The 23,345-nt window shown below is 39.4% G+C and overlaps 1 protein-coding gene across 1 annotated transcript in view; it reads right to left on the bottom strand.

Annotated features, from left to right (window-relative positions):
* Positions 1–9,860: 9,860 nt before the first annotated feature.
* Positions 9,861–23,345, bottom strand: part of DAAM1 (dishevelled associated activator of morphogenesis 1) — a 223,604-nt gene continuing 210,119 nt past the window's right edge. The window contains 4 exon segments of the mRNA XM_043982739.1: positions 9,861–12,615; positions 13,115–13,285; positions 15,925–16,056; positions 23,131–23,191. Coding sequence (XP_043838674.1) covers positions 12,406–12,615; positions 13,115–13,285; positions 15,925–16,056; positions 23,131–23,191 — 574 coding nt within the window. The 3' untranslated portion in view covers positions 9,861–12,405.

Below are 23,345 nucleotides of genomic sequence, written 5' to 3'. Positions count from 1 at the left end.
TAGTGGTGTGATGTTGGGCAAATCACATCAACCCTGTTTGCCTCAGTTCCTCATCAGTAAAATGAGCAAGATAAGGAAATAGCAAATCACTCCACTATCTTTTCCAAGAAAACTCCAGAAGGGGTCACAAAGAGTAACACACAACTGAAAAACAACTAAGTAATATGCTAGTAGCTGGATGATGCAGTGGATGGAGCACCAGGACTGGAGGCAGGAAGACCTGAGTTCAAATCTAGCCTCGGACACTGTATGACCCTAGGCAAGTCACTTAAGCTGTTTGCCTTAATTTTCTCATCTGTAATGATAATAGCATCTACCTGAGGTAAGGCTCAAAAGAGATAATAATTGAAAAGCACTTAACACTGTGTCTGGCACATAGCAAGCTTTATATAAATGTTAGGATTAGCATGCTTTCAGATTTGCAGATGGCAAAGCTGGGAGGAAAAAGCAAACATACTAGATGACAGTTAGGATTGAAAATGACTTTGACAGGCTGGAACACAGGGCTGAATCATAGGAGATGAAATTGAATAGGGATAAATAGAAAAGATTCAGAAAATCAACTTCACAAAAGCAGACAAAGGAAGATGTAATTAGAGAGCAACTTTTTTTTTTCTTTTCTTTTTTCAGGGCAATGAGGGTTAAGTGACTTGCTAGTAAGTGTTAAGTGTTTGAGGTTGGATTTGAATTCAGGTCCTCCTGAATCCAGGGTCAGTGCTTTATCCACTGAGCCACCTAGCTCCCCTTAGAGAGCAACTTTTTGGGAAAAAATAAAGGGGTTTTAGTTCATTGGAAGCTCAATGAACCAGCAGTGTGATGTGGAAAATAACAATGTTAATAAAAAACCAAATACCCCTTTAGGCATACTGAGAGATGTAGCTTCCAGTAAAAAAGAAAGAAAGAAAAGAAGAAAGAAAGAAAGAAAGAAAGAAAGAAAGAAAGAAAGAAAGAAAGAAAGAAAGAAAGAAAGAAAGAAAGAAAGAAAGAGAAAGAAGGAAAGAAAGAAGGAAAGAAAGAAAGAAAGAAAGAAAGAAAGAAAGAAAGAAAGAAAGAAAGAAAGAAAGAAAGAAAGAAAGAAAGAAAGAAAGAAAGAAAGAAAGAAAGAAAGATTGAATCCCTATTTTGGCCTAGTCAAGTCATATTTGTGTTCACTTCTGCGTTCCACAGGTGAAGAAGGGCATTGATAGACTTGGAGAAAGCATAGATTGTGATAGCCAGGATGGTGAAGGATTTGAATCCATATCATATGAGGAATAGTTGAAGAAACTCAGTATGTTTAGTCCGAAGAAGAAAAGTCTGAGGGGAGAGGGGACAGAGGGTACAATAGCTGTCCTGAAGTATTTGAAGAGCTGACATGGAGAAGGATTGGATTTCCTCATCTGTGGCTAGAGGACAAAACCAGCAGCCATGAGTGGAAGTTGGAAAGAAGCAGATTTAGCCTTGATGTCAAATTTCTAGACAGTTACTGGTATTTCTAAGTGAAAAGGCTGCATCAGGAGGTAGTGGGCATTGGAGGTCTCCAAGCAGAGGCGAGATGGACACTTGTTAGGTATGTCCCATCTGCTTTCAGGTGGAGGTTGGAGATGGCCCCTGGTGCACCTTTCAACTAAGAAATTCTGTGGTTTTGTGCATTGGAGCAAAGGAAGCCAGGAACTCTGTTTTGAAGGAATAATTCTATGAATAAATGCACTAAATGGTCAAAGAACTAGCTTCAAAGAAAATCTGGAAGACTTAGCTTCAAGACTGAGTTCTAATCATATGTCAGTGTGACATTGGGGAAAATTCTAATTTGAGACTCTAAATTAAAGAGACGTTGATTGTGTTGGTAGAGGGAGTTTCCTCTCCCTGGAGTGCCCCATACCTGTGAAATCAGAGATCTAAGTCTTTATCCTATCCAAAGTCAATAGGAAGGTTACTCCCCAAATCACTTCATAATAAGCCATCATTTTTTCTATTGAAAAACATACTCTTTTCTTATGAATTTGAAAAACATCAAAAGTAGATTTCCATATATAAGGAACAGAAAAAGAAGACTGTATGTGAAACCTGAGTTTTAAATAAAAATACAAATATGTATTCATGGATGTAGTATAATGATGAAGATGATAGCTAACATGGATTTACTATGTGCCAGGCACTGTGCTAAGTGCTTTACAATTATGATCTCATATTATCCTCACAACAACCTTGAGAGGTAGGTGTTATTATCATCTTCATTTTACAACTAAGACTGGAGCAACCAGAGGTTATATGACTTATCTGGGGTCCTATGGCTAGTAAGTGTCTGAGGACAGATTTTCCTGTCTCCAGGCCCAGTGCCCCATCCTTGGGTCACCTAGCTGCCCCTATGTACATAATACACATATACATGTATGCACATATGTATAAAAATATAATATCTAGCATTTATACATACTTAACAAATACAGGGTAGGCCAAAAGTCATGAAGGGTTCTGGTGTTTTAATGACTTTTTGAAAATTATTTTTATTTTTCACCATTTACAAGATTAGATTATTCACACATAATATAAATTAATTTCCTATATATATTGTATATGATGCTATGTATTATAAATTAAAAACCAAAAATAAAGAAGTTATTAAATATTCATGACTTTTGGCCCACCCAAATGTATATTTGTACATAACAAATACAGCAGGTAGCATTTAGTATTGCTTGTAGTATTTTCTCTTTGAATTTGGAGTTCTGGATTTGGCTATGATATTCTTTGCTCTTTCCAATTTGAGGTTTCTTTCAGGGGATGAACAGTGGATTCTGTTTTTACTTTGCCTTCTGCTTTTAAGAGATCTGGTAGCTTTCAACGATGATTTCTTGAAATACTGAACATCATTATTTAGTCATTGTTTTCAAGTGGCCTGGCTATTCTTAAATTCTTAAAACCCATTTTCAGGTTTTTGGTATCTTACATTTTCTTCTATTTTCCCCCCAGTCTTTTGACTTTGTTCTCATCTCCTGGAGTCAATGAATTGTTTGATTCATTGTGCTTTTCAAAGTGTCCATAACTTAGGTAAGGTTTTCCCCCATTTCTTCCATGCTATTTATTCTCCTTTCAATTTTTTTTTCCTCCAGAGCTTTTACTTATTCCATTTTTACCCCCTTCAAGGCTTTCTTTATAGTTGTTGTATTCCCTTCTTCTGACTTTACCTTTTAGGCATCTCAATGAAGAGTATTTCCATATTTTGTTTAACATATTCTGTTTACTGGTATCTTCAGCCTTAGTTTCGTGGCTGTGATTTCATCCCAGGGCCAGACTGCCTTCTCCCACACTTTCAGATAGGGTAACGAGTATCTTATCCCCAGTTTCTGGCGCTCCTGTCACTGGCTTCTACCTTTCCCTAGCTTAGCTGTGGTCAGAGCACTGGCCAACTTCAAAACACTTCCTCAGCCCTCCTTCCCCACCCCAGAACTCCTGGTGGAGATTTCAGATCCTCCCTTGCCCTTTCTCCCCCCACTCCCCACCAGCCTTACCGGGGTCAGGTGCTCCTGGAATATTCCTAGTCAGGACACTGACAAGTTTCAAGCCCATTTACCTGAGCTGTTGCTAGCTTTGCTGGCAGGATTCCTCTCTCAGAGTCCATAGGATTCTGGATTTTGTGCAATAGTGGGCTGTTCTTTTTCCTTGCATTCCTTGAACATTATTTGATCTGATGTCCTTTTGAGAGCTCTGCTGGCTGTGTAAATGAAAGTCGTTCTTTTCCTTAGCAAAAAATAAATCTTAAATTTAACAAAGGTAAAGGTCTCATTTGAAAACAACTTTGCACTTTCCTTATTTCTGTGCCTGTGTGTTTTGATGGATACCATGGCAACACGATTTTGTGACACACATCAGGGAAGACACTAAGGAGAAAATCTGGTCTTTTCTCCGTGAGATGGGGAACAAGCAATCTCATGGGTTTCTCTGTAGTTTGAAACACTGGATTACATAAAAAAACAACAACCAAAAACAGTTTGAAACCATTGGTTCTACATTCTACAGGGCTGCTGTAGAATAAAATTATTCCCCAAAGGGAAAATTCAGAAGGAATAAAAATAATTCATACCAACGAACTTGATCCATCTCAGTAGGATTCTCTTCTTTTCACAGGACTCAAGATTAAAAAAAAATATATTACTAGGAGGCAGCTAGGTGCTGCAGCAGATAAAGTACTGCCCTGATTCAGGAGGACCCTACTTCAAATCTGGCCTCAGACACTTGACACTTACTAGCTGTGTGACCCTGGGCAAGTCATTTAACCCTCATTGTCCTGCAAAACAAACAAACAAACAAACACAAATAGGGGCAGTTAGGTGGTGCAGTGGATAAAGCACCACCCTGATTCAGGAGGACCTGAGTTTAAATCTGGCCTCAGACACTTGACACTTACTAGCTGTGTGACCCTGGGCAAGTCACTTAACCCTCAATGCCCCACCAAAATATGCGTATAGATATAGATATAGATATAGATATAGATAGATAGATAACTGACAGATTCTAAAATTGTGGCTTTTCCACAGGCAAACAACAACAAAAAATAGTGGTGACAATAAACCAGGAGTGAGAAATGGGATTCCATAAACAATCCCAAGAGAAAACAATTTTGGGTGCCTGACTAATAGATCTCAAATTTAATCCCTCAATAAGCATTTATCAAGGAACTGCTCCGTGCTGGGCACTGAATACAAAGACAAAAATAAAAGTTCCTATCTTTAAGAAGCTTTCATTCTTTAGGTAGGACATAGCCACATAAGTATATATCCTTTACATACAAAATAAACCCAAGATAATTTTTTGGGGGAGGCAAGAGTGAAAAGAATCAGAAGAGAATTCACATAGGCAGTGCTTAAGCTTTTTTTTTTTTTTTGAAACAAAGGGCTTCTTAGACATGGAGGTGAAGAAGAAATGCATTCTAGGTACTAGAGACAGCCTGTACAAAGGTGTGGAGGTGCGAGATGGAGTGTTATATGTGAAGAACAGCAAAAAGGACAGTTATAGGGTGTGAAGGAGAGTAACAAGGCTGGAAGGGTAGATTTGAAGGGATTTAAAATGTCAAACAGAGGAGGTCACATTTGATTCTAGAGACAACAGGGAGCCTTTCAAGGTTGGTGAGAGGGATGACATGATTAGACCTATGCTATATAGAGGGTGGAGAAGAGAGGGAAGAGACTGGAGGCAAGGAGACCAAACAGGAGGCTTATTGCCATAATCAGGAAAAGACAGGGAAAGGGCCTAAGCTAGGCTGCTGGCTATACGAGTTGAGAGAAGAAAACAGACATGAGAGGTGTTACAGAGGTAGAGTAAAGGAATTTGAGGAGCTCAGGATGACATCAAGGTAACAGAAGGGTGCTGGTGTCCTCTAAAGAAATAGGGAAGTTAAGAGGCATGGGTTTTGGGAGAAGGATAATGAGTTGTGTTGAATATGTCAAGATTCAAGAGAATTATGGGTCATTCGATTTGAAATTCTAAAACAGCTGTGATGCAATACCAGAGTTCAGATGAGATACTTGGGCTGGATATATAGATCTGAAAGTCATCTGAATAGAAATGATAGTTAAATCCATGGGAGTGATGAAGTTGCCAAGGTAGGGACAAGGGAAGAAAAGAGACGACCTGAAATAGAGCCTTGGGGAGCATCCTTAGTCACATAGTTCTACCCCTTGTCAAAGCTATGAGCACTAAATAGCAACTATCATCAATTAATTAAAACTTAATAAGTGTGATTTTAGGTTTCAGTTCAATAAATGAGAGATGATGATGTTCCCAGTGCTCTTTGCATCCTAATTATGGGGGGAGGGGAAATCATGATTTATTTAAATACTTTATTAGTCCTCATAGCTCTTTTTAGCAGCTATGGGGAAGTGTCCGAGATAGCTTAGATACTTACTTTTTCCATATGATTTTATGTACACTTTTTCCATGACTTTATATACACTGAGATCCATCCTCCTCTCCCATCCTCACAGTACTGACAGACCTCTCTCCTCTTTCACCCCTTCCCAAAGGGTCTTTGGATACACAAGGGTCCAAGATGTCCCAACCGCTTTTGTTCATCCTTATGTTATCATTGGCATACATATGGCCAAACCAAGCTTTGGGGAGCACACTCCTCCGTTCCAAACCACCTTTGGGTTGGCATTCTTAGGGTTTTCTTGGTTATAGCCCCCTTCCTGCTGATGCTGAGCGAGTTGTGTCTGAATCTGTGCTCCAAGAATTCTTTTTTGTCTCCTCCTCATATTTTGTGAGACAAAAATGCTCATTAAAAAAAATAAGGCTAGATAGTTCTTTAAGGTAAGCCATAGTTATGCTCCATTAAGTTCTAAAACTAGAGAGAACTATCCTTGAATATGGATTAACTCTACCCAATAACCCTCTCCCTCCTCCTCTCCTCTAGTCCTTTCCACTATTCCCAAACATAGCTTTAACACCCCTTAGCTCTCAGTATAGCTCATGTTAGGATTGCTTTATTACCTAAACACTTGATACAGTTATACAAAAATCTACTTACAATTTCATACCTCACCTTAACATTTTTTTCCATTTAAAGTATTTTGAAAATCTTAAAAGGTTTATGTCAGTTATTTAAAAAAAATTATCAAGCATTATTTTCCCCCTACTATCTTCCCCCTCTCATTGGTTTTCTGTTTTGTTTTTTGTTTTGTTTTTTAGTGAGGCAATTGGGGTTAAGTGACTTGCCCAGGGTCACACAGTGTTAAGTGTCTGAGGCCAGATTTGAACTCAGGTACTCCTGACTCCAGGGCCGGTGCTCTATCCACTGCGCCATCTAACTGCCCCTCATTGGTTTTCTGGAATCATGATTATTGTGTTGATCAGACTTCGCAAGTCTTTAAAAATTTGTTCATTCTTTGCAATGCTGATATTATAGTATAAATGGTTCTTCTGGGTCTGTTCACTTCCCTGCATCAGTCCATACAAGTTTTCCTAGCTCTCTCTGAAACCATCTCATTATTATTATTATTATCATTATTTTGCAGGGCAATGAGTGTGAAGTGACTTGCCCAGGGTCACACAGCTTGTAAGTGTCAAGGGTCTGAGGCCGGATTTGAACTCAGGTTCTCCAGAATCCAGGGCGGGTGCTTTATCCACTGTACCACATAGCTGCCCCCCTCCCCATCTCATTATCTTTTATAGCACCAGTATATTTCATTAGATTCATATACCAGAATTTGTTCAGTCATTCCCTAATCGATAGCTCCCCACTCCCTCCCCCCAGTTTCTATTTCTTTGTTGCTATAAAAAGAGCTGTTATGTTTTTGTACGTGTATGTCTTTTTCTCTGAATTTCTGTGTGTATAGGTCTGGTAGTGGTATTGCTGGGTCAAAGGGTATGCGCAGTTTAGTCACTTTTAGGGCATAGTTCCAAATTGCTTTCCAGAACAGCTGTTATTGTTATTTCAGCCATGTCTGACTCTCCATGACCCCATTTGGGGTTTTCTTGGCAGATACTAGAGTGGTTTGCCATTTCTTCTCCAGCTCATTTTACAGATGAGAAACTGAGGCAAACAGGGTCACATATCGAGTGTCTAATGCCATATTTGAAAGCAGGTCCTTCTGAGTCCAGAGCCAGCGCTCTATCCACTGTTCCACCTAGCAGCCTCAGTGAATGGCTGTAGCCATTCACAACTCCACCAATAGGTCATCAATGTGCCCAAATTATTTTTAGAAGGGAAGAAATAGGACTAAATAAAACCAGGATACCAAATACAGTACATTAGTTTCCTTGAAGGAGAGATTAAAAAACACACCACATTCTCAAAATAATTGATTGATTTTTCTGCCATCATTCAAATTTTATCCCTCCAATGTCTTAATAAGAAGAAATAGCTTCTTTGGAGGATTTGAAGGTTTTAGAAAGAAAAAGCGTATTGAATTGTTCAGAAAAGATTATGTTTGTATTTTGATGGATCTGAAGTCTTGTGCACAGTTTAATTCTCTTTGCTGGCACAGCTTATCCATGCCTCTCACCTTGTACAATTCTTGTTCATGTTCTCCTCCAAATCCTCCAAGTTCTTTATCCTTTGTCTAAGTCTTACTATTTCATGGATCGCTATTAACCCATTATGGAAATTCAGGGACACATGATTTTATACACAACACAGTCAGTATTCATAACTCCAAAAGGGCTTCCTACTTGGGAGTCTGTGGCAGTAAGCTGAAAATTCTGTACAATATTACAGAAAGATGGTTCTGTCTCTTCAAGTACTATCTGTATTGAGTAATACCCTTTTGGGTCTCATGCAATTTCATTTGATGAGAAGAAAAAAAATTTGGTCACAACTACTTGATTTCCTCATTTTAATAGAATGTAATCACCATCCAGACCATTCCAAGAGTCTGAGGGATCAAAGTATGAGTATGCCTCAATCTGATATCCTTGGCAAAGAATAAAGCTTTGGTAAACATTGAAGAAAGCAAACCAGACCCGTGCTTTAACTTCTATCCCGAACATCAGTTCATTGACATGACATTTCTCTTCCTTTATCATGGCTGTTTAAATAGGCACAAACCCAGAAGTGGAAGGTCTGAGATCAATCAGAGAATTTGAAAATGCAGAAAAGACTTTTTGAAAATTGCTCTAAAACCGACTTCTCTAAAATTAGGTTTCTTGGGGCCCCTGATGACTACCACCACCAGATACAATTTGTGTGATGCTGGGAAACATTTGCTCTGTAAACTTTGGAATGCTATATGAGTGTGAGTTACTATTATTTGCCGAAGAATAAGTCCAGGGACAGGGTAAGTCTAGGAAAAGGGGATTTTACTAGAGGGTGCATCTTCATTCATTTTTTCATCTCTGTCAGATTACTTCCTTCTTCCTTTCATCTTTGCACGGGCTTTGAGAGAATGTGGAAGTGGTGCTACTTCTGCAGTATGTGTGTTTAAGATGGAAGAGAAGCAATACATGTTCAAAAGATATACTGCTGCACAATTTAACCCTGTGACAAATGAAAAACCACTGCCTCACCAATTGGAATCTCCTATCCTTCTATTGCAACACGTCTCTCCTTGAAGACTGGTGAGAAAATTCACTGGCAGCTCACTTAAAGAATCTCTGCTATGAACCCTTCTGGGAAGCAAAAAAGGCCCCTCCCCCCTTCTCTCCCCTCCCCCATGTATCAATTTTATAAGCTCTAAAGAGTACACAAAAGGATCATCATAGGAAAAGCACTTGCATGGGGGACTGTGGTGAGCACCACTTTAATTGTTCTGCTTTCCAGGTGTCTGCCCTCTGCTACCACTTTCCCTCTTTCCCCTCTTCTACAGCCTGGACAAGATCTGTTCTTCCACTAGTTTTAGGATAATTGTTTTGGGCTTGGCTATGAGCTGGGGAGGTTAGCAGAGAACGGAAGAAAAGATAAGATGGGCAACCCCAGCATTTTCAAGGAAAATTGATCATATTTATGCCTAGTTTTATAAATTCCACCCTAGTCAAATTCTACATGCTTTAATGCCTTACTTAATTTTAAAACTAGGATTCCCCCCCCCCCCCAACTAAAAGCCTATTTTAATTTCCCTGATTAGGGCAAAAGATTCTTTTCTAAGCCTCATGCAAATTATCTGCTCTGGAAGAACACTATATAAGATAAAGTTGGTGGTGAGTCACCTACAAAGAAAATAATAAATATGCTAACACCCTGAAACACATAAAATATTACTGAATGCTGCCACAACTAAATTCTGTGAACCTGTGGATTCTTTCTGTATGAATTAAAATGAAAAGATTTAGCTGCAAAATTGAGTTAGGAATGAGTTTGCAAGCATTAAAATCAGAGGTTCACATTGACAGCAGGTCGGTACTTTAAAAAAAAATAACTCATGAAAAGCATATATGTATAACCAACGGGAGTCATTTCTTTATTGCATTTTGCCATTTAAAAAAATGTACAATCTCATAACACATCCATCATTTTTTGCTCGCTACTCTAACAACAGCCTTGCACCTAAGGACTAAATTGTTCCAACTACTAAGCTCAGAAGGCTAATGACATATATTTCAGTTTACAAATTATTACACTCTTCCTTTTTGGCATTAATTAAAAAAATCTTTAATACACACACCATGACATATACTTAAGTTTACAAATTATGCTCTTCCTTTTTTGGCATTAATAAAAAAAATCTTTAAAGTACATACTCGAGAGAAAAGTGGCTACTTAACACCAGCACCGATCTAAAAGGAACCTTTCTATAACGGCACTAGAAATTACCTGCACACAGACTTCTGGGAAAGAAATCATAAGAGAAATGGCAAATTCGGCCCAATAAGATGGTCACCCTAAAGTGAGAATGGTCTGAATGGCGAGAGGAACAAAGAACCAGTAAACCTGATCCTTTCAAGATCATACACGTCCCACTAGTTTGATTCTATCTACACTTGTCTATTCCTTCAGCCATCAATTCATACACAGGTCACTTTAAAATGCCAGTTTCCTCAATCCAGTCAGACCAAATTGCTTCTGTCATAAATAAAAATATAAATAGAGGCACTTTAGTTAAAGAAAAACAAAACAAAACAAAATCATCTCAATATGCATGCCTTCCCCATCCCCACTCCCTCTCATCCCCAATTTTTAAGCAAAGTCTTTGAGCTGCACCTTTAAATTAGCATATTTGTGAACACTTGGAAACTAAATGTATGGGAATGCTTGGTCTTTGCTTGGTATTTATTACTAGTTTATCCCCTAGTCAGAGTTTTACTTACAGTGTGTAGAAAATTGCTAAGTTGCAATAAGGGAAACACATATAAACCACAGCTCTTGATATCTCTCAGAACAAAATTTCACAGCTTTCATGCAGCACAGACACCTCATTGTCTGTGCTAAGAATCATAGTTTATGCAAATTAATTTTAAACAGCATGTTTGCTATACAGTACATGTGAGAAAATGGCATCCTGTCTCCAACTATGAATCCCCTTTATATGATAAACTCATTTTAGGGGACCAAGAAAATTAAATGCAACAAGACAAACTACTCTCTCCACAGGAAAACCAACCATAGCAGTACTGATGGAAAAACAAAAAATTTTAACCACTGCCCCCCCAGACGAATAAATAAAACAAAAAGTAGTAACAGTCCTCCTCACATAATGTATAACTTAAGGATATTAAGTGTTGCTACATTAATGGTGAGCATCCATTTTTTTTTTATTTTCCAATTTTCTTTGTTTTTTATTAATTTCTCCCTGAGAGGTTTACTTTTTTTTTTTTTGGACTGAAATTTTACAGGTAGCTTTACTTACAAAAAATTCAAAATGACAACATATAAACAGCAAACCATTTCAAACGTACACAGAGACAAATAGGTCTTGGCATCTCGGTTAGCAATGTTGACATTTTGTGCATTGGTTAAACACGGCCTTTCAATCTGACCTACATTTACAGAGGATGCAGTTCGTCCCACTGAATACAACATGGAATATACAACAAAAAACAAAACAACTTTAGGATCTCTGTCCCTTCAGAGAATTCCTCTTTTCCGTTCTTGGGTAGAAAAATTTTTGTTTGGGGGGGGGGAGATGGGATGGGAAAAATTTAAATGCATTTTTGTGTTGTTGTAGCAATAAGCACATTCTGGTGACCTCATTCTTCAACAAGAGCATAGGGTGCAGTTAGAGAAGCTGAATTGTTTTCAAAAGCAATTTAAAGGAATGATCACGTTGTAGAACTTGAAGGAACCAGAGAAGGAGCACAGATGATGTTCAAGTTTTGAATATTTTTTTAAAAAAAGTTTTCCACTTGATAGCCTACATGATTCAGTTTGTGTGCAAGGCATTCCTAACAAACATTATCCCCTAGGTACTCCTAACAAACAGACTGTATCCCCACTGACTTTGGATACACAAGACTGGTCCTCGCAGTCACTTCGGAGGATGTACCAACACCAAATTGTCAAAAGTCAAAAACCATTTTAAATCTAGATTCTTCGGCACTAGTTATACCAGTGTGAAGAATTTCACTGTATATCAAGTGTGGAAACTATAAAATGATTCTTAATACTTTTTTCTTTCTTTTTCTTTTTTCTTTTTTTTTTCAACTATAAGGAATGTCTCTGTCATTTTTCTCAGTAGACAATGTTGTGCTTCTGAACAGTCACCAGCATTAAGGAAAGAAAAATAAAGCCACAGTCAATGTGAATGTATTGTGTGTGTGCTTGTAGTACACAGAGCACACACATACTTGTCTCCAGTCACTCCCACAATGAAGACCTCTTTGTACATTTTATACATACATACATACATACAAACATACATACATACACACTTTCATTCACAGATGGGGAAAAAAAAAAAGGACAGCCACCGTTTGGATTACAAGGCAGTGTAATGAAAAGTTCTAGCCACTTCCAAAGACTGCTAATGAGCTTTCCAAAAAATGTAAAAGGAAAATTTAGAAATTGAGTTTTGTGACTGGTCTCTCCCGGCTGCTGTCCGTCACCTGGTTGGTAATGCGCTTGCGATTCCGTTTCAATTTAGAAAGGTCTTTGTCAAAAACTTCGCCTGAGCGTAGAGCTGAAACAAGGTCATCAAACTCTCCTCCTTCTTCACAATTCTCTTTTGTTTTCCTTGCCTTGCGTTCTTTTTCTCGCTGTTCTTTGAGCTGTTTAAAGAAAGGAAGGAAACAAATGCTTATTAAATGCCTACTATGTGCCAGGCACTGAACTGAGCACTTTACAAATATCTCCTTTAATTCTCACAACAATCCTAGGAGGTAAGTTCTATTAATACCCTCATTTTGCAGCTAAGGAGACTGAGACAGAGGTTAAGAGATTTTCACATAGCTAATAAGTAATTGAGGCCGAATTTGAACTGGGGTCTTTTTGACCCCAGGCCCAGGGCTCTATCCACTTTGCCACCTTCCTAGTTGCCTCTTAAAATTTTTTTTCTATTTTTTTTTTTTTAATTTTGAAAGGTTGAGTTATATATGGACATTAGGTGTTGCTTGCTGAATTAGCCTACTCAAAGCAAGGGTCTTGAATTGTTGTCATCATATATCCCTTCAGCTTTTTCCAAGTCATATTATTATTTCCCTTCAAAGTCTTTATGGTCACCCCATAAGAATGTTTGATGGGTGATGGGGGAGAGGAAATTCCTCTTACCTGTGCTTCCATTCGAGCTCGGCGTTCTTCTTCCTCCTTCCTTTTCCTCATATTTTCATTTTCTTGTTTGGCTTCAGAGACAGCTTGGAGAAACTGGTCGAAGATACCAAAGAACTCATCCGGCTGTATTTTGCCTGCTTCTTCCCCAAAGTGCTTCACTGCTTTCGTAAACTGCAGGAAAGGAGGATGAAGGTGTTTGGGAAGGTAGTAAGACAAGTCCAATAACAGTATCACTGCAAAGAATGAGCTTAAGGAAAGCCTTCACCAAGAGAGATAGTGTCATGAAAACCAAAAGGGGAGTACTGGGAGTAGGAAGTGGTCAGTATTAAACACTGCAGAGGTCATTTAATTAGAAAACAGAAACTTGGCATTGGAAAAAATTTAAGAAAAATATATCTTCCTCCCTTTACTGCAGAGATAGGGGATAAGGGCATGGCATATTTTCTACATTAGCTGTTTTTTTCCTTCTTTCATTTAAAAACATTCTGTTACAAAGGATGGTTCCTTGGGAAGGGAGTCATCTGTTTCACATTTGGAAATGAATGTGAATTTTTAAAAATCAGCTATATATAAAATGTATCACCCCCCTGTCCCCCAAAAGGAAAAAAAAATCATTTTTTTGTATGACATCAGGTTTTCTATTTCCCAAAGTATTAAGATAGAAATAGGCAATCAATCTATGGCTGAATCATTAAAGTAATAGAGCTTGGTAACTTCCAGCAGCCCTGAATAACCTCTTTATCTAGTAATCCCACTACTGGCAAATGTACATATATTTTAGATGCAGAATATTGTGGAAATCTGGGCCCGAACCCAAACTTCACACAGCCATTCAAAAGCTGGTACTGTGGATTTGCTGTTGTTTCTTTAAATATTAACTCCTCCATTGTCTCCTGCCTGGTTGTTTTTCATTGTACTCCAAGAGCAGCAAGAATCACTGGGGCATGCTAAGTTGGCCCTGGCACACGTAGCACTTGTAGGAGGTATGCAATGGAAACTGAAGCAGGAAGCAAGGCTGCTGACATGAGCTAATTTCAAAATATGTGTCTGAGGAGTTAATAGATGATATTTAGCCAGCTGGTGTCCACAGCAGCCATGCAATAGGACTGTGGTGTGGTGGGACAGGACAGGGCTTAATTGTGGAGAACCACGTTCCAGGCCCTGCTCTGCCATTACTCCCTTGTGACCCAGGGCTGATCTCTTTACACTTTGGGTCTCATTTTCTTTATTCCAGGTCCAAATCCTTTGACCCATTGCAATGTTAGCTTTATCTTATCTTACCTAATTATAATTATGGCTCATTATCATGAATATTAGCCATCAATAACCATCCTCTAGTTCACCAGGCCCCAAGATGATTATCTTCCCTTTTTTTCTTTTTTTTCGGGGCAATGAGAGTTACGTGACTTGCTCAGGGTCACACAGCTAGTAAGTGTTAAGTGTCTGAGGCTGGATTTGAATTCAGGTCCTCCTGAATCCAGGGTGCCACCTGGCTGCCCCCAATTATCTTCCTTCTTTACTAAAATTCTACTCTGATTTCATATCATGCTATGAAGGTGACTCTGCATCCTTAAAGGCTATGCCCACAAAGTTAAAATTATACCAAAGCTGAAAAAGCTTTAAGAATGAGCCCAATGGGTGGCAGCTAGGTGGTGCAGTGGATAAAGCACTGGCCCTGGATTCAGGAGGACCTGAGTTCAAATCCGGCCTCAGACACTTGACACTTACTAGCTGTGTGACCCTGGGCAAGTCACTTAACCCCCATTGCCCCGCAAAAAAAAAAAAAAAAGAATGAGCCCAATGATAGTTGGGATACCATATGATTGACAGGATCAAATAACACATATACTTTCTCATTCCTTTCCAGGTTGCACTCCAGACTTCCTCCAGCTCTTCAGTGCTGGAATCCCCACACCACAAGTACTCTCTGCCCCTGTGAACTGACTGACTGACACTGACTGACTGACTGACTGACTCCCCCCCACTCTCCTCTCTGATTGGATGGCTCCTCCTACAACCTACATTTAAGGAGGATGCTTAAGCTGGGTGTAGTCCATTCCTGTGCAGACTACCCTCTGAACTTCCACTACCATCCCAGCCTGGCTGCCCCAATGCCCCCCCCCCCCCCCCCCCCCCCCGCCTAGGTACCTTTAGGTCCCTTCTCCAGCTTCCTTTTATTTGGTGTCTTCCCCTGTTAGAATGCAAGCTTTCTTTCTACTCGTATTTGTATTCTGGCACTTTGCAGTGTGTGGCAAATGGTAAGCCTCAATTATGACTAACTGATCCAAGTGAAATAAAGTTCATGGACCCCAGGTTAAAAACTCCTGCTCTAATGTGACTAAGGCGAAAATAGACATAGCATTAAAGTTGGTTTTTTTTGTTTGTTTTTTTTAGTGAGGCAGTTGGGGTTAGGTGACTTGCCCAGGGTCACACAGCTAGTAAGTGTTAAGTGTCTGAGGCTGGATTTGAACTCAGGTACTCCTGAATCCAGGGCCAGTGCTCTATCCACTGCGCCACCTAGCTGCCCCGAGAATTAATGTTGTTGTCAGTTGCTTAGAGCTTTCAACCTACAGAATAATAAAAAAAAAAACATGCCAGTGAAGCTCTTCCCTCTAATTACTGACTTCAGGCCTGAAATGGACCCAGTCTAAGTTGTATTTAGGGAAAGAATCAATTGCCACTTTCCTTCCTGCCTCATGGCACTTAGATCATGTTCTTTTCCCTACTTAAATATTTGTCAACAGGATCAAGACTGCAAATATCCACCCTATCTCACAACAGGAAAGGGGATCATGCTGGGTGGGACTTACCAGTTCTTTAGCTTCAGTTAGAAGGTCTTCGACATCAGAGAAGCTGAAGCTGGCTACTGCAATAAACTGGCTAACGACAGAGACGAACTTGTCTCCAGGCTGAGACAGCTGCGATTTCTGGTATTCCAATTCCTGAAACACAGGCAATTTTGCTTTCAATGTTACTTTTCAAAATCACAGAGAACTCTTTTCTTCTGAGGCCAGTCCTAAATTGAACCAAACCTGTTCATGCTCATTTATTCACTTTCACACCCTTCCCCACCCTCTCACAGAGATACTTTTATATTCTGCTCTTAATGCACATATGGGTATTGTTATGTCCCCTTACTAAAAACCTTCAGTGGTTTCTCGCTGCCTAGAAGATCAGATGTAAACTGCTCAGCCTGACATTCAAGGCCTTCTACAGATTGGCTCCAAACTAACTTTCTGGATTTTATTCTGTACTATTTCCCCTTACTGTAGTCTCTATGTTCTAGCCATCTTAGATCATTGTACCTTAATCTCATCTCTTTCTTTTTCCCTAGTGTTTCAATTCATTTTTTATTTAGTTAGTTAGGTTTTGTTTTTTTGTTTTTGTAGGGCAATGAGGATTAAATGATTTGCCCAGGGTCACACAGCTAGTGTCAAATGTCTGAGGCCACATTTGAACTCAGGTCCTCCTGAATCCGGGGCCGGTGCTTTATCTACTGCGCCTCCTAGCTGCCCCCTTCATTATTTTTAACATTTTTTTCTTTTTCTTCCTTCCTTCCTTCCTTCCTTCCTTCCTTCCTTCCTTCCTTCCTTCCTTCCTTCCTTCCTTCCTTCCTTCCTTCCTTCCTTCCTTTCTTTTTGCGGGGCAATGAGGGTTAAATGACTTGCCCAGGGTCACAGAGCTAGTAAGTGTCAAGTGTCTGAGGCTGGATTTGAACTCCGGTCCTCCTGAATCCAGGACCAGTGCTTTATCCACTGTGCCACCTAGCTGCCCCCCATTTCTTTTGTTTTTTTTTTTTTGTTTTTTTTTTTTAGTGAGGCAATTGGGGTTAAGTGACTTGCCCAGGGTCATACAGCTAGTAAGTGTTAAGTGTCTGAGGCCGGATTTGAACTCAGGTACTCCTGACTCCAGGGCCGGTGCTCTATCCACTGCGCCACCTAGCTGCCCCCTGCCCCCCATTTCTTTTGAAGTTTGAGTTCCAATTTTTCTCCCTCCCCCCCTCTCCCTCCCCCACCCACTGAGAAGGCAAGCAACCACATCAATTACATGAATGAAATCATGTAAAACACATTTCCATATTAATCATATTTCAAAAAAAAAAGCAAGAAAAATAAAGTGAGAAAAGCATACTTCAATCTGCACTCAGAGTTCATCAGTTCTCTCTGTGGAGGTAGATAGCATTTTTTCCATCATGTAACTGTCTTGGATCATTGTATTGATCAGAGTAGCCAAGTCTTTCACAGTTGATCATCATTACTGTGCACAATGATTTCTCTCAGTTCATAAAGATGTTGCCATGTTGTTTTTTGTCCTGAACTGCCCCCTCCCAATCATTTCCCACAGCACAATAGTATTCCATCACAATCATATGCCACAACTTGTTCAACCATTCCCCAATTGATGAGCATCCCCATTTCACCTCTTTCAATGGAGGTTTGGGGAAGAACTAATGGCAATCTGTCTCCCATGCCTGGATTCCCACCTCATTTTCTTCCCTTTGCAATTTTCCTCTTCCTTCAAAACTCAACTCCTATGTCACCTTCTCTGTGGAGCCTTCCTTAATTCCCAAGCTGAAAGTGATTTTTTCCCTTCCCGAATTTCCATCAAGTATCTGAATTTGTTCTCTTGAGGACAGGGGCTATGTCATCATAAAATACACATACACACACACACACACACTCGTGTATCCCTTTGTTGTTGTTGGGTTTTTTTAACCTTAATTTAACCTTTTTTTCTTTTCTTTTCTTTTTTTTTTTTTGCTGGGCAATGAGGGCTAAGTGACTTGCCCAGGGTCACACAGCTAGTATGTGTCAAGTGTCTGAGACCGGATTTGAACTCAGGTACTCCTGAATCCAGGGCCAGTGCTTTATCCACTGCGCCAACTAGCTGTCCCCCCTTTGTTGTTGTTGCTGCTGCTGTTCAGTTGTTTAGTCATGTATTACTCTTCATGACCCCAAGGACTATAGCATACCAGGCCCTTCTTTCCTCCACTATCTCTATCTATTTCTTTGCATAGTGGTTTGCACACAGTAGGTACTAAATCCATGTTTACTAAGTTGAACAGTCAAATGCAGCTACTTATCAACATTTAAGATACTTAGCAATCATTGTCAAACCACCTTTGGGAAGTGAACAAGAATTTGGATAAATTAAATGGATGAAATTGATGAAAAGATGGGAAGTGACCTGGTTTTTGAGGGCTTTGTGATTGCAAGCCTGACTGTCTAAGCTCTGCCCTGGGAGTTCATTAATTCTTCCCCCTGCTCCATTTCTTCTTCATTCAAGTCAGTTTCTTTAATAAATTATGCAGATCAATGGAATTATATCTTCAGGACCTGGCAATTTAACTGTTAATTTCTGGTGACTAGTTGCTTGTTCCTAGGACTGCTATTGTTGTTGTTGCTCCAGTCGTGTCTGACTGTGACCCCATTTGGGATTTTTTTTGACAAAGATACTGGAGTAGTTTGCCATTTTCTTCTCCAACTCATTTAACAGATGAGGGAACTGAAGCAGACGGGGTTAAGTGACTTGTCCAGGGTCACACAGCTAGTAAGTGTCTCAAGCCAGATTTAAATGCAGGACTTCTGGACTCCATGCCTGGTGCCACCTAGCTGCCCTCTGGGAATCCTAGGTATCACTTATTCTCCTTTTCCATAGCTACCGGATTTTACTGTTGTTGTTTTTAATATACACATGCATCTTTTCATTTTGTTTGTTTGTTTTTGTTTTTGCAGGGCAATAAGGGTTAAGTGACTTGCCCAGGGTCTCACAGCCAGTTAAGTGTCAAGTGTCTGAGGCTGGATTTGAACTCAGGTCCTCCTGAATCCAAGGCCATTGCTTTATCCACTGCACCACCTAGCTGCCCCCACACATGCATCTTTTCAAATAGTCAATTCTCACCTATCCATGTTTTCTTTTTTTCCTTTTTTTAGTGAGGCAACTTGGGTTAAGTGACTTGCCCAGAGTCACACAGCTAGTAAGTGTTAAGTGTCTGAGGCCGGATTTGAACTCAGGTACTCCTGACTCCAGGGCCAGTGCTCTATCCACCGTGCCACCTAGCTGCCCCCCTTATCCATGTTAAGGGGGGATTTTTTTTCTGTCCAAACGATTTCATTGGTGAAGAAACTCCTACTCATACAGATTAGCAATTGCTCTGCCCCTTATAGTCTTAGAGAGTTGTCTAGGAGGTTAAGTAACCTACCTAGGGTCACAAAGTCAGTATGTGTCAGAAGGACTTGAACCCCAGGCATCCTGATCTGAGACCAGAACCCTACCCACTAAATAAAGTTCTCTCTGGGGCTAGGGATAGAAGAAAGATGAATAAAGGAAATTCACAGATAATCGTAATTCTGGCCATTTATTTCAGCCCCACCTGTCAAATATTTTAGTAAAGTAGATAAAGAAAAGTCAAGACCAAATGATTTGAGTTTTACTGTCTTTAACTTCTACACATCTTTGGTAAAGATACTAATGAGCAATGTAAAGACCCAAAGCAGACAGTTGAAGGGAAAAGAAAAAAAAATGCAAAATAGAAGGCAGTTAGGTGGTGCAGCAGATAAAGCACTGGCCCTGGATTTAGGAGGACCTGAGTTCAAATCTGAATTCAGATACTTGACACTAGCTGTGTGATCCTGGGTAAGTCACTTAACCCTCATTGCCCTGGGGAAAAAAAAAAAAACAACCCAAAATAAAGGAATGGAAAATATGATGTGAGCATGAACAAGGTTTAAATTATCTATCATCTTCCTTCTAAAACAAAATCCCTTGAATCTTTGAAATAGGCTTGGATTCATGCTTCTAAAAAATAAGAATGAGATAATATATGTAAAACATTTAGACCAGTGCCTGGCATCTAGTAGGTACTATATAAATGCTTATTCTAACCTTCACCTTCCCATTTCTTTAGATGCTTCTTAAAGTATTGGTTTCAGAAGTCCATCCCTTAAGGGGATAGTGATATTTACAAAAAGAGCATCATTATATATTAATGTCAACTAAGAGTCAGGGTGATATAGTGGATAGAGAGCTGGCCTTTAATCCAGAAAGACCTGGGTTCACATCTTATCTCTGAGTTATACTGGCTGTGTGAACCTAAGAAAGTCACAAACTCAGTGCTCTAAGCAACTCTCTAAGACCATAAAGTTAATGAAAAAAGCGCCAAGGTGCATTAATAGTAGAGATGATTTCCTCACCCAATTGCAATGAAATCATAGATCTAGTCCTTTCTCCTATCAATCGGTACCATGCACTACCCACTGGAAATATAAAGATCTGGATAACCAAAGAGGCACTTATCCTATAGGTTTAAATACAGTACTAGAGGGGGGCGGCTAGGTGGCGAAGTGGATAAAGCACCGGCCCTGGATTCAGGAGTACCGGAGTTCAAATCTGGCCTCAGACACTTGACACTTACTAGCTGTGTGACCCTGGGCAAGTCACTTAACCCCCATTGACCTGCAAATAAATAAATAAATAAACAAACAAACAAACAAACAAATAAATAAATAAATACAGCACTATACTGATTGGTAGCTGGCACAAAGTGCTATAGAGCATGGTGAATGGAAAGAATACCCATATGAGGAGTCAGAAGACATTAACTTGCTATGTGACCTTGGGTAAATAATTTTACTCCTATGAGCTCAAGTTTTCTGATTTGTACAATAATAAGGTTGACCCTCATAGTCCTTTCTAATCAAAGTAATTTGTGAATCTCCTCCCAAATGGCAATTTTTCCCCCATGTAAAGTCTTTTGTAAAGTACTATCTTCACAACAACCCCACTAGGCATATAGGTACAGTATGATTCCCATTTTGTAAGTGGGGAAACCGTGGCTAAGCGGAATGCCCAGGTCCTGCTTGCAGTTAGTAATCATCTTAGGTGGGATAGGGTGCCTCTGGATACTGAGTCTGGGACTCTATGCTTTTCACCATCCTGCTTTGAGATAGGGAGTGGGGGAGTCCTAGAAAAAATGGTTCTAATTAACTCGAGATTCCATCATTAGAGCCTGAATAAGGAGGTTATTTCATCCGAATTTCCTTTCAACTCCTTTACGGGCCACATTGAATCAGCAGCTCAGATGCAAAGGACAGAATGTACTGTCCTTACACAGACCTTTGGGTTTAGTTTCCTTCATTACTATTCCCATGAAAGCCTTTTACTAAACAGAGATGAAATTGCAACAGAATAGGGCCATAAAGCAAGATGATCTTCAGACTGACCCCTCTACAGAATGACCTAAAAGAAAATAGCAGGGATGCCTTATGTGCTCATCTCATGATGCCTGTGGCTACTGGGGCCAAGAGAAAAATATTTCACTAAATGAGGTCATCACCTTTTGTTACTTAATTGAACAAAAAAATAAAGATAATTCGGGGGTTATGCATACAATCTCCCCTTTCTCCTTTCAACACATTCCTCTAATGTTATAAGAAAATAAACAAAAGGTTAGGCATTGTGGCATTTTATTTATAATTAGATGTTAGGGATAAGGACTGGTGCTGTGATCTAACCGGTGTGGATAGCACCACAGGAACTTCCTTTACCAATGTAGGTCAACATTTTTCCTGTATCTTCTAGAGTATAACATAGAGCACCATGAAATTAAATAAGGTATCCAAGGTCACAATACCCATATGTGACAGAAGTGGGTTTCTGAGGTTAGTTCTTTATCTACTATGCTACATGCTGTCTTTCTTAAATAGTTAAGTGTCTTCAAAAGCTGGGCAGCTACATGATGCAAGAGATAAGAGTATTGGGCCTGGAGTCAGGAAGATCTGAATTAAAATTTGGCCTCTGACACTCAGTAGCTGGATGACCCTGGGCAAGTCACTTAACCCTGTATGCCTCAGTTTCCTCATTTGTAAAAATGAGCTGGAGAAGGAAATTGTAAACCACTCCATGTATCTTTGCCAAGACAACCCCAAATTGGGTCACAGAGAATCAGACACAGCTGAAATAATGGGACAACAGCAACAACTTCAAGAAGCTAAATCACTTTAAATAGTTTTATCATTTCCCAAGATTCCTATCTTGAAGTGATTTCTGTCTTGCAACTCCTATAGCACTATATTTGTACCTTTCTTATTCAAGAAATTTGAGTTTACTAAACACTTACATGCAGAATATTCTAAGTGAAGGGGGAAATACAATGTTTAGATCAACATGATCCCTTAATGTGGGTTATAATCCAGCTGACAGCTGGCTGGCTGGCTCTCTCCTCTCTCTCTCTCTCTCTCTCTCTCTCTCTCTCTCTCTCTCTCTCTCTCTCACACACACACACACACACACACACACACACACAATTATACAATAAAATAGTGTATAAGTTCACAAGATTTTTTAGCTGGATGAGATACAAATATTTCAAAACTTTACTCCATGTCTGGTTCAATTGTTTGATTAACTACACTTTTTTGTGAGGGGGAAGAGAGGATCATAACAAACATGATAGAATTTGCTACCCATTCCTGACAGAGAGGTGGTGGACTCAAAGTACAACCAAATACTACATACACACACATACATGCATATGGACATGAATAACAAAGGATTTGTTTTGCTTGACTAGGTATATTTTGTTATCAGCATTGAGGATGAAAGGAAGTGGGAAGGAAAGAAGGCAAATTTGTGTTAATTTTTAAAAATACAATTAATTTTTTTTTTAAGTTCATGAGAGACATACAAGCTAAGACTTATGTGAAAGTGCGGAGGAATAACCATTAATAAATAGAATAGAGGGGCAGGAAGGAGAGAAAAGGAAAATAAACTTCTATGAGGATATGGCACTTAGATAGGCTCTAAATAATAGAAATTAAACAGAAATTCAACTAGAATTCAGATCAGACTTTCATTCCAGATTTCTTTCCACATTTCACACCACTCTGAAAAAAGCATGCTCTCCCCCACCCTCCAGCCCCTCTACACAAGCAGATTCTTTATCTCATTGCCATATAAAAACGACTAGAACCCGAAATAGTGAAAATGGCTTAGGAATCTAACCAAGGAATACTCACGGCCTCCACAGCTTTCAAACCACTCCTCAGGGTATTGATTTCTTTCTCCAGCTCAGTCATGCTGTTGTAAATAGCAACACTTTGGTAAGAAATCCATTCATAAACAATAACATTCAATATTCATATTCATCTGACTAGCTTACTTTATGTTCCTTAATTGTCTTCTGTTTCAAGATTTCTCTTAGAAAAACTACTGGCAAGAAAATAAAGTCTGA

This window comes from Dromiciops gliroides, chromosome 2 (assembly GCF_019393635.1).
Source record: "Dromiciops gliroides isolate mDroGli1 chromosome 2, mDroGli1.pri, whole genome shotgun sequence".
Classification (NCBI taxonomy): Eukaryota; Metazoa; Chordata; class Mammalia; order Microbiotheria; family Microbiotheriidae; genus Dromiciops; species Dromiciops gliroides.
This window is presented reverse-complemented; position numbering and strand designations above follow the sequence as displayed.